A 12,297-nucleotide genomic window follows, 5' to 3' on the forward strand; every position below is an offset into this window, starting at 1 on the left:
AGACAACATACACCCGAAGCTGCTGGGCGGGAAGCTGAAATTTGGCATGTAGGTGAGTGTAGGTGAGCACTAATAGAGGATTTTTGGAAATTATACTCCGAAGGGGGTGAAAGGGGTGAAATCTGTAAATATGAATTTTCTACAATTTTCTAGGCCCTTATTTAGGTTGAAGTTACTGACTGAAAATTTGATTTTGGTTGTTTACAACAAAGTAATGAATAGGTACGTGTTTCAGATTTTTCTGAAAATTAACCCTCAACCTCTTCAAAAGGGGGGTGAAAGATTTTATGGGACTTAATACAATTTTCAAGATAAAAAGCTGAAAATTGGCACACTTACTTTTTGTAGTAAATAACAGTAAATAACAGTAAATAACAAATAGTATAGTAAATACAAAAGAAAAGTTTTAAGTTTATGGTTAATAAAAGACTGGGACGTAAAACGTCATGGAAAACTGAGACGGCACGCGTTGCAGACAGCGGGAAATGGTAAGGAGAAATGTAGTGGGAAACGGGACGGGACACATTGCAAAAAACATGATGGCACAATATGTAGGAAACGGTACGGGATATCTACTTTACATTACATAGCAGGAAGCGGGATTGGACAAGTTTGTGGGACGAGACACGCAGTGGTAAACAGGAAATGGAACTAAAGATGAGAAAAAATGCTAATTTGAATCATATATGTTTACCAGTCTTACAGATTACGCGATTTTAAAAATTACTGAGATTTTGCTATGAAATTCACGCGGGCGAAGCCGCGGGCAAAAGCTAGTTCCCAATAAATAAATAAAACATTCATTTATAGAAGACTAGGTTCGCCCGGGGCCTCCCGTGGGAATTTCGAGATAAAAGGTATGTGTTATTCCAGATTATATTCCATACGTGTACCATATAACAATCCGTCCGTTTTGCGTGAAAGAAGAAAAAAACGAACGAATGAATGAACAACGAACAAACAAACATACATACACACATACACATATATACACATCCTCACAAATTTTGGCATCTATAATATTAGTATGATAATATAATAGAATATAAGTAATACCAGGAAGTATTCTGTAAAGGTCTTTGTCAATTAGTCTCAAGATGGACATTGGATGGGCGAATCTCATCCTTGCGGTGAAGTCACGACTAGCCGGCCATTTTGTAAATATCACGGTTATATTAAAAAACGAAAAAGGCTTTGATATTCTCGCTAATTAGTCATCAATTGGAGAATACCAAAATACACGTATGTACATAATGCAAGTCATCAAATCTGAATGACAAAAGACCTCCAAGCTTTTTAACATCAGGCTGGCCGCACACTGTCGTCCTGTCTTATTTTTATTGATTTTTTCGAGATTTTTCTCAAACTACATCAACTTTAACGTACAAAATGGATACTTATTCCAACATTATATTTATTTAAATTTGTAGTTTTCTAGAGCTTTTTAAAGAAAAATAAATAAAATACAAATCATGTACTTGCTCTATATAACTATAGAATAAATAATAAAAGTATGTAGGTGACAATCAAAGGTAACATCAATGACTCTTATTGGGTTATCGGTGTCCTGTTCCTGGAGCGCGGAATTTGCTTACCATAAGACGACCTGAAGACGCAGTCTACTATATTACGCAACAGTTTTTCAACACCTTATCGAATGTAATCTCTAAACTTTTAAAAAATAATCTGGCATTTAACACCGTCCAATGTGCGGACAGCCTTTGGGCTTCCTAAAATTATCATACATTTAGCGGCCCTATTGTAAATTATAGTAACCTACGCGATCGTGTTTGATTCGCACCGTGACCACGCTAACGACCAAATTGAGGCTGTTTGTTTGTTCACAGCTCGGCACAAGAGCAGGTGAAGGCCGGGGCGAAGCCCTGTCTGTAGGATTGGGCTCTGCTCCAGTGGGAATTTTAGGAAAAAAAATTCTTATTTTCCTCCCATCTTTGCCTGTTCTATCATGGCAACGGTAAATTGAGACGATCTTGTGTCCTAATATATATTTATTTATTATGAAGTACTTACTGTACCTATTAAGAATCTATATTGAAGTTGAGATTTTATAACTATTTTTTTTTATTTTACTAGAAATAAATAGTTAACATAAATGTTAATGTTTATGCCTGGCTAATAAATCTACTGTATGTTCTAGAAAAGCTGTACAGAATTATTATTACATAAAATGGATTTTATAATACGTATTTGAAATAGAATACTTTATAAATTCTAAATTCTAAATCTCAAGCCAGGTCGTGCCTTAGATTTATAATTGAGGAGCAATTTTCTCACAAATTCCACCGCAATGACAGGCACCTGCATTTCGCACCACCAAGTGCTTTAAATTTGGGCTCTATTACCACGACATTGAGCATCTAATTGAGAAACTTGACGTGCTGCAGTATATATCCACAGTTGACAATTTCAACCACAAAATTTCAAAGCGCCGAATCAAGGGTATTCTACAGATCTCATTGTTTATATTACCGTTACATAAGCAATCGGAGGTATATGCGATGCGCTCGCGCAGCGTGCTGGTCGTTTCCTTACGCCTGCTTGGGGCCCTGGTGATCGTAGCCCAGGCGGGGCCCGCGGCGACCGAGACCCTGGGGCCCTTGACTGCGGGCCTGCCGCCGTTCCTGGCTACCAATTTTGAAGAACTAGTGAAAACTGCTGCGGCCAGTTGTGTGTATTTTTTGTGCCTTTTTAATTTCGTAGCGTTGTGATAATTGGTGCTTCCGTTTCCGGTAACGTACTGTTATGTATCGAAGTGTGGGTCAATGTGGCAATGGTGTATGTTGTATTAAATTTATTTTGAGATCCATCTATTTAAAACTTTTTTGCTTTTGTTATTCCGGGAGGACACAAACATAAATGGATTTAAAAGGTCCAGGAGAGACATGTTAAAGATGAAAAAAAGAAATAAAATTGTTTGAAAAATGTGTGAACATGCATCTAATAATATAATGTGAAAGTTTATGAACATGCGTACATATTAAATGGTCCTCGACATTGCAATTAAGTCTACCATAATTAAGTAATGCCGAAACAAATTATATTTAATATTGTTTAATGGGCGCGTGGCCCATGGCGTGGTGACAGCGGATGTCAAAGTCGTGGTGCTGGGTTCGATTTCATAAGTCGTAGACAAAAGACGGACGATTCATTCAGTTTTCGACACCGACATCATCTTACTGTGTAATTTCGCTAGCTTTAATTATATGTATTCATTTTTATAGGGACCTAATTCTTCAATGATTTTCTTCTTTGAAATATTTTTACATAGCCTGTTTATGTATTTGTGGTAAGTATAATAACAAAAATATTTAACAATTTAAATACGACTTGAATCGTACAACCTCATTATATTAGCGGATTCTTAGACAATCCAATCAGCATTACGTGCCAATAACGTATAAACACAGGCTGCGCCCGCGCCGCGCGCCTTCTGCACACCGCGCTGCGGATATACTTCCGCTGTCGCAGTCATTCATTATTACAGCTATCATCTGTCTGTCTGTATAATTTACTGCAAGTATTATTTGCTAATTTCTTAAAATTTTATTCTACCAAAGAGGCAAACAAGCATGCGGCGCACCTTATGGCAAGTGGTCACCGTAGCCACTATTTAAGAATGAGACTAAACTGTAAACTAAAAATATAAAAACTAAATAATTTTTGTATGAATGATAGTCCCGTTTTAGGGGTTACATTTAGTTATACACCAGATTTCTTACTAACAGAATACCAAACTTCAACGAAATTAGTGTAATATTTTTCTTGAAAGAATATCATACCGGGCATTTAACTGTTGTTTATAATATCACATACTTCCACGTGTTTCAAATATATCGGTGTTAATTTTACGTTATCAGATCAAGCGTAGCACCCTGTAGACTTAATGTCGTAGACTTCACCCGTAGCTCGTAGCTGCGTAGCACTGACTCGTGGCATCTCAAATACGGGATCAGATGCAGATGTTGTAATACAGAATTTAATTTATTTCATGTTTCTACATGACTGCCTCAAAATGAGAGTTATGGTTTCAGGGTTCATGTATACTAGATAGATGTGTCAGGTAACTGTAGACTCATTGTTTTCCCAAGATTTATGATGTCTAGTGTTTGTGATTGTAAGTGCAGCTAAGTGTTTTGTAATGTTTATACAAGTGGATAATATAACTGTGCTCGCTACTTCCACCACGATATGAGTAAGACAAAATCAAATCTGTCTAATTACCCGATTCCAATACGTACTTACTATAAGTAATCTAAATTTATTTCTTACCAATTAATATTAATTGAAGTTAAGTCTACGAGAAGTTTAGGTTTATTTATAGACATAAACAAACTTTAAATTATGCTTGCGGCCAATCGGAAGTCCGGCCTGGTGTTATGAAAACTAATTAACATAATGCCTAGTTCACATGAGCTCTTTCAATATTCGAATCAATACATTTTTTTCACTAAACATAAATGAATTACTTTATAATATTAAAAATAAGATTAATAATTTGGTGTCGGAAATTACTCTACACATAAATAAATATTCCATATTTTGATTACTAATCGATCTAGAAAACAGAAAACAGTGGAAAATAAAATTAAATAGATATATATTTTTTTTAAGTTTAACAGTATTCATCTAATATCGTATCATCCGATCTTCACACGTCTGAAACTATATGGTAAATACTTAAATATGAATTTTAAACGAAATTATTATTGTTAGACAAGCAACTCGTATTAGTAGATTGAAGAAAAAGTTATACGCACTATACACAGTATCGTAACTAGTAGGTAAATAACTAGCAAATTTAAAATTGTAAAACTGACAAATTACTACTTTACAATAAATTAACAACTGAAACTGATTTGACGTCTGTGGACGAATAGACCCTATCTTTTTTAAGTTGATGAAATAAAATTATATTGTTTGTGTACCGTGTGAACCAGCCAGAACATCGTCGTCACCCAAACGCCGCTAGACGCGACCTTGCGCTTGACCCGCTTTTGTTACTCGTGCTTGATATCCAAGATGCGGTCTCTTACGACATTCACATAACGCTAAACAAACCCGTTTGGACACTGTTATTCGACTAATTCATAAATCATTATTGTCGAAATGTAATTTTTTACTAGCTATTTTTATCCTTCGCAGTTTTCTGTGGAAAGAAGGCTCTCACAATATTTTTATATTCAAGAACAGTTATGTCATTATGCTTTCACATATTTTGAAGAGTGAATGCGCCATTTATTAACAGTTACTCTCTAACCCACTTTTATTTGTAAATGAAGTTATTCAAACTGATAACGAGGGGCTCAAAAACTTGGCAGGCATTTTTAAACCAAGCTTATCGCAATCTGTCACGTAGCGTAAGTAGTTGATAATATGTACACACGGTAGTTGACGAATATTTGGCAATGTGAATTGGTGACACAATTTTCCCTTTATTTCTAGGTGAGATACTGCCCCTGGAGGTCCTGTTCTCCAGAGAGTACACGTCGGAGTTGCCCCTGCTGGACGTGGTGGAGTTCACCCGCGCCGGCCGCCGCTCCTACCGCGTCTCTAACGCCCATCATCGCCTCCGCGAACACCCGCGCCCCACCTCCCTCATCGTCTACGTCCCCGGCTGGCTCAACTCCCCCGACGACGAAGCCTCACAAGCCCTAGTCTCAGCCTTACTCAGAAAAAACCCAATAGTCCTAGTTCTCGACACCCGCCTGGCCTTCCATCGAGGATATATCTCTTCAGCTTCAAGAGTCAAGGCTTTGGCCAATCTTTTGTACAGCTTCATTAAAAATGTCTATAGAGAAGGCATGCCTTTATCTGCTGTGCATCTCATAGGATTCAGTCTTGGAGCTCATGTTGCTGGAATCACAGGAAAATTAGTCAAGAATGGATTAAAAGAAAAGATCGGAAGAATTACGGCTCTAGATCCGGCAAAACCTTGTTTTGTAAGATTAAGTGATTACAGGCTGGATAAAAATGATGCTCAGTTCGTACAGGTAGTCCATTCCAGTGCAGGAATTTTGGGTTTGGAGAATCCTTTAGGTCATGCTGATGTGTACGTAAACGGAGTGTTGGTGAAACAACCTGAATGCCGGGATCGGAGCATAACTTTAGAGTGCGACCACGCGCAGGCGTGGAGACTGTACTCTGAGTCCGTCCAGAACGACAGGTCCCTCATGGGCAGGGAATGCCGGTCGTGGAACGAACTGATGAGAGGAGAATGCAGTGGGAACGAGACTGTGGTAGGATACTCCTGCAGTGCATCTTCCAGGGGAATGTTTTTGTATAAATCTAATATGGCTAGAAGCAGACGAAGAGAACCGCGATTTCAAGTTTTCAATCCTTTCGACCCATTTTCGTGGTTATAAAACGATATTTTAAGAAATTGTAAACCCAGACCAATACATTTTGGTTTCGTATACCTCATGCGTGTGTGATACAATAGCTGTGATATTAGATGTACTCTAGACAATACGCGTTTGTACAATAAAGGCAATTTTAGTTTATATTTTTTTTATTCTTATTGTCAACAGATACAACTTAAAAATAAAACCTTTTAACGGGTGGTTCAGGGATATCAGTAATATTTACTTGTTTAGTTTCTTCGAAGCAGGTGACAGGTATATCTTGAAGCTCTTCACTATTAGATGGGGCCTTAACAAGTTTGGTGTGGGTTCTGACCAGAACCGTCCGTCTTCTGAAGTGGTGCACCCACCTCACGGTGAGGTGGAATATTATCTCCACGATGGTGACCAGGGTTACAGAGAGCAACAACACCCATTGGCTCGACAAGTAAGCTGTTAAAAATAGAAAAAAACACAAGCCACGTAAACATTTTTAGTATTTTTTTTACCAAACCATTGTATATCACTTATTAAATATACAGTATTAAATATATATATAAAGTTTACAAGATCATGCATTTTTATATATTTATATTTAATCAGAAAGGACACACTAATGCACTGCAATGATGTTATCAATAGAATGCAATTATTAATATATTAAAATCATTTATAAATATTTGTTCAGTGAAAATAACATCCACTGTGTAAATGCTAATATTTATAATCTTCCGTATCGCGTTGGGCTGGTAAAATCACTGCCAAATACCTACACCATTTTATGTTTTATACTGATCCAGGGCTTTACTTCTTCATAAGCCCGAATTAAAAACACGATCAATAGTATTGGGTCTTACCGATGCCTTCATACCAGCGCAACGCTGGCTCCACAATGAACAGCGGCTGATGGTTCGTGGTGTAGAAGAACCGGAGGATCGAGGAATTGGCCAGGGTCGCCCCTGGCCTGGACAATAAACTTTATTTCAATTATTTGCCCCACTAAACATTTTTTACTTAGTTCCTAACTTATCTACTAAAATCAATGTCAATTCATAAGCATAATCGAGGTAATATTTTATTGTCCGACTCTGTCATTACATTAGATTTTCCACTGACTTAAAAGGTGGTTATTTAAAAAAATCAACAGCATTTATTTATTGGCGAAACAGTTAAAATTAGAGATACATAAATGTAGAAAAGTAAAAATGAAGACATAGAAAAAACTGAAGCTGACAAGGAATTAAGACTTACTTGTAGACGAGTCCACGTACGAATTTTTTCTCAAAGGACAGAGAATGTGAGGTGATAGCCACGTCAGCAGTGTAGACCATCCGCCCGCAGTCCGGCAGACAGTCGCCGCAGGACAGTGAGTCCTGGATCTCCTGCGTCAGGCCAGGGCCCGCGTTCTCGCCCGGGTAGTAGTAGATGAACTTCTCTGTTAGATAGAACACAGGAGATATAATACATTCCCAAGTTACTCTTCAAGTCACGCTATTCTCAAGCTATAAGAATCCGAAACATGCCTCGACTCCACAAGAAAACAAAAAATCTTTCGTTTCGTAATCAATTGAAGATGTAACTATTACTGGATACTCAGCACTGGAGTTACACTTGCCCTTGTGTTTGTTGAGACAAGGCAAGTGCTTGGGAGTGCAGATGATGTCGTCCTCATCAGGCATGAGGTTGAACGGCACGCAGTTGCAAAGAGCTGCGATGGTTCGTTTGCGACACTCGAGGAGACACCAGCCGTAGCTGGAGCGCGCAGAGCGGGGCCCATGCAGGTTTCTGAAGCGGCACTTACGCTGAAAAATATTCATAAATAATAACAGAACCTAAACCAACGTCAGATATACAGTTTAAAGGCGCTGATTGCAGGCAGCTTACAATGAATATTTGAAATTTTCTTTTCACATATAATTGGAACAATATTTACAATATCCTTACATATTATAAAACAAAGTTCGCCGCCGCGTCTGTCTGTCTATCTATTCGCTATAAACTCAAAACCTACTGCACCGATTTTCTTGCGGTTTTCATCAACGGATAGTGTGAATCCAGAGAAAGATTTGGGTGTATAATTACTATATACTTATAATATTGTGTTTTTACCCGAGCGAAGCCGGGACGCGCCGCTAGTATTCTTATATTTAAGGTATACTTCAATTATTATTGTAATCGTTTGTGTGTTTCATGTAAATATATAAATTCACTTGAGTACATACGCATCTGATGATAATGTTGCAGGTATAAGCTGACTTAACTAAAATGCTATACTTAAAACTAAGATCACTAGTTAGATTGATTGATATTTATTGATTATATTATTATTAGAATCAGTCCTTGATTATTATTAGAATTAGTTATGTAAGTAAGTATTACAAAGCGCTCAGAGTAGAACGTGAGGTCACGGCTAGCTCGGATATCGCGACGGATCAGGGAGAAGAACATGGAGCAGTTCCTCTGCACCGGGAACAGGCGCGCCACGCCCGTCTCCAACAGCGGGTACTCCTCGCCGTCAAACACCAACACCTGCAGATCAACATTATAATAATGCATTACCAATTGGTAATGGTGTTCCCGGTGCAGAGGAATTATCGTTCGTTTCCATTGAAGGCATTACAATGTAGGTTATTAAAAATTCACAGCGAATTAGAATAAATTTCATTGTTATATACAAACACAGGTTATAGAAGATGTATCACATAAATGTACTTGTTCTATTCTTCTGATCAAGGAATGTGATGTATTTATTTGTAACATTCCAGCAACAACTATCGATATGAATAAATTCACCTCAACCCCCAAGGCTGGACGTCGCATGTAAGCGGAGTCCTCATCATCCTCAGTGTAGATGACGGTCAGTCCCGTACTCTGCCCCACTTGAAGCGAGCCCCAGACTGGCGTGTTCTGGTCCTCCAGCCTGGAGAAAGCAAAGTAGACATTGCCTGATTGACTGCCGTGTTACTCGATGGTGTGGGGTTTCTCCAACCATAGTCTGTGACATCCAGTTTATGGCTCATCTAATGTCTCAACTGTCCCACGTCCTACATGATTGAGGACCTAAACGAGGTGGAAATTAGCATACATAAAATACTCGTAATAGCTAATTCGACTCTCCAAGAAAAACTTGCTCGCTACATTATTTTTTTAGCTAGTGTATTCTACTACTGAGTAAAGGCCTCATCGCTAATAAGCTTTTTATTATATTATGCTCATAAATAGAATATAGAGAAATCATAAAACATAAGACTTTGCTAAATAACTCACTGGTACCGCGCGTTGAAAACGCAACAGAAGCCGAGGGGCGTGATCCTCGAGGCAAACAGATCAGAACAGTTCATCAGACTGCCTTCCCAAGCACAGGTCTTCAGTAGCTCCGAGCATTTCGGTGACAGCTGTTGAAATTAAATTGTATTTTTAATTAAAGTTATTGCATGGTTCCGAAAAGGAAATATTTTTGTATTTACCTTGTACATAACATCACTGACGTTGAAATCCGCATTATTGAATGAATGTTCCATATCCACTTGAGGTAAAGACTTAGAGAGGAAGGCTCCGAAATTCAGGATATTGTTCATCAATATGTCAATTTTGTCTGATCTATTCTTATCAGCTTGAGCTGCTTCAGACCATCTACAAAAACTCCCTTCAAAAATTATAATAGCAAAAACATTAAAAACCTAAACAGTTCATAATTATCAGGAATTATTGTTACAAGTATTTTAGCAATCTATTCTCGTGAAAACTTGAGGATATTTTGTGTTTTTCCCTACATTTTTTGGACAATCTGTTCAGGACCTATTAGTTTAACAGTTGATAGATGTATATGAATACCAAAATACCTACAGAAACATACGATATTCTTGCAGTGATTTCATACTGATGACGTTGTTGGTGCAAATAGCCACCCCCGGGAACGGCAACTTGGTGACAGTGTAAGCGAACTCGGCGTTCACCTGGAAGTTATTGCGATAGGAGATTGACTGTACTTTGTGCATTGAAGCAAGAGCAATATTAGAACAGCAATAAATAATTTTAATGTAATTGAATTAGAGCGATAATACTATAATATCAAAGTATCAAATATATCAAAGTTATAATATCAAAGCTATAATAAGCTATAATATCAAAGTTAGCAACTGACTGACAAAGTGCCATCACAATAAATTCTTAGACGTCTGAAATTTTTTTTACTAGCTTTGCTCTGAACTTTGTATTTTATTTATTTATTTAACATTATAACAAAAAATGTAAACTGTTTTTAGTATGTAGGTCTGGCAATTTTAAATCATTAGGTATACTTATCTCCAAAGCTACCTAGGTAGGTACTGAACTTAGATTATAAAGATTAGATAACTAAAGCTATTGTAACATTATTCAAATTCACTTATTCATTAATTACAATTACAATTACTTATTCATTAATTACTTCACAAGAGCCTTTAGAAATTTGTGAGAAGTTTCACTTTTTAAACGACAGTGAAATACCTCAAGAGATGGCCGAGAGAGCTGCTGTTGCAAGTTGAAGGTGACCAGCATCATAGCTATGGAGAACACTGTGACGCTTCCGAGAAAGTTGCGAAATCTGACAAATTATAAACTTGATTATAACTAGATACCACTAGATACATTTATTTTCTTGACTAATTTTAAGAAACTACTATTAAGATCGTCAAAAGCAAAACAACAAATCAATATCTTTGCTATTCAATAGTGTCAGGCGATACAAATAATTTAATTTTTCTTGTCGTATTCATGGGTTTTAATCTTGTTACATTGGTGACGTTATATCGAGCAAGCGGGTCAAATTGTAAGTTTTTTAGTTTGTGGCTATATAATATAATTATGAATAAGGGTATCCAAATATCTATAGCTCTAAGTAGGTACTGGAAGTAGGTAGGTACCTATTGTATAATCTAATGACTGTGCTCTAATAATACAGTAAACTTAAGATCCTTACGCATCACACGTAGTAACACATCTTCGGTTAGCAATCAAGTGGCCTCTCATTGATGAATATTGAAAGAATTCCAGCACCGCATCTCGGAGGCTGCGGCGCAGTCGTGTCTCAAGATGCACGTCTGTCTGTCTGTGCGTCCTCCACCCGGGTACAGAACCTCGGAGCCACGTGGCGGGGTCTACTGTCCTCATTTTTACCACACTGTGACGCTAGATGGAGACTTTTAGAAGCAGAGCGTGTATTCTACTGTACTGTCATTTAGTATTTTTTTAAAGCAAATTAATGAGAATGAATTTATAAATTGATGCAGCTTGAAAATATAAATACTGTTGAGTAATTATATATCATTGTGTTTCCGTGATGGACATGTCGTGATCGCCGCGATGGCTATCCTTGGGTGTTAACACATTAATATCGTGAGTTTTAAATATCACAATACACTCGTACCTACCTATTTATAATGCACCACATGCATATACTTTTTCTCGCTTTTGTTTCAAAACTATTTATTTGTTTATCGTCTACCAGCTGCTGCCCGCAGCCCCGCCTGCTAACTGGCCTGGTCACTAAAATTGGCCTTGTGGTGTAGCCGTCAAAGCGTGACAGACAGACAGATTTTCGCATATATATTTATGTTTATAAATAGGAGGTAAGAACAGCAGTGAGCAAAAAAATAATTTAATTGAATGCTGTCCTCATTATTCATCTTCTCTAGCCAACGGTTAGCCAACCAAGGAACGAAAGAGAGTGCTGAGCAATAAGTCCGCCTTTACTCCTATAATTGAATAATTTTTATATTATGTGTTTACTTTGTTGATGAGCAATACGCGCCTTATCTGTAATATATATAATTATATAATCCCTACATATTATAAAACAAAATCCTCTGCCGCGATTATCTGTCTGTTCGCGATAAACTCAAAAACGATTTTCATGCGATTTCCACCAATAGACAGCAAGAGTAGTCCTGAGGAAGGT

General features: G+C 37.4%; 2 protein-coding genes across 2 annotated transcripts; one reads left to right on the top strand and one right to left on the bottom strand.

Annotated features, from left to right (window-relative positions):
• Positions 1 to 2,481: 2,481 nt before the first annotated feature.
• On the top strand, positions 2,482 to 6,701 carry LOC128677248 (lipase member H-like). The gene is made up of 2 exons (XM_053757956.1): positions 2,482 to 2,688; positions 5,464 to 6,701. The coding sequence occupies exons 1-2, from the start codon at positions 2,520 to 2,522 to the stop codon at positions 6,381 to 6,383; spliced, it is 1,089 nt and encodes a 362-aa protein (XP_053613931.1). The 5' UTR covers positions 2,482 to 2,519; the 3' UTR covers positions 6,384 to 6,701.
• On the bottom strand, positions 6,556 to 11,692 carry LOC128677309 (sodium channel protein Nach-like). The gene is made up of 11 exons (XM_053758057.1): positions 11,320 to 11,692; positions 10,848 to 10,944; positions 10,206 to 10,315; positions 9,827 to 9,992; positions 9,627 to 9,754; positions 9,153 to 9,279; positions 8,739 to 8,888; positions 7,975 to 8,161; positions 7,611 to 7,794; positions 7,217 to 7,323; positions 6,556 to 6,812 (listed from the first exon to the last, which is right to left on the bottom strand). Exons 1-11 carry the CDS (start codon positions 11,508 to 11,510, stop codon positions 6,556 to 6,558), a joined length of 1,704 nt encoding a protein of 567 aa, XP_053614032.1. The 5' UTR covers positions 11,511 to 11,692.
• Between the last annotated feature and the right edge of the window lie 605 nt (positions 11,693 to 12,297).

This window comes from Plodia interpunctella, chromosome 17, assembly GCF_027563975.2.
Source record: "Plodia interpunctella isolate USDA-ARS_2022_Savannah chromosome 17, ilPloInte3.2, whole genome shotgun sequence".
Taxonomy (NCBI): Eukaryota; Metazoa; Arthropoda; class Insecta; order Lepidoptera; family Pyralidae; genus Plodia; species Plodia interpunctella.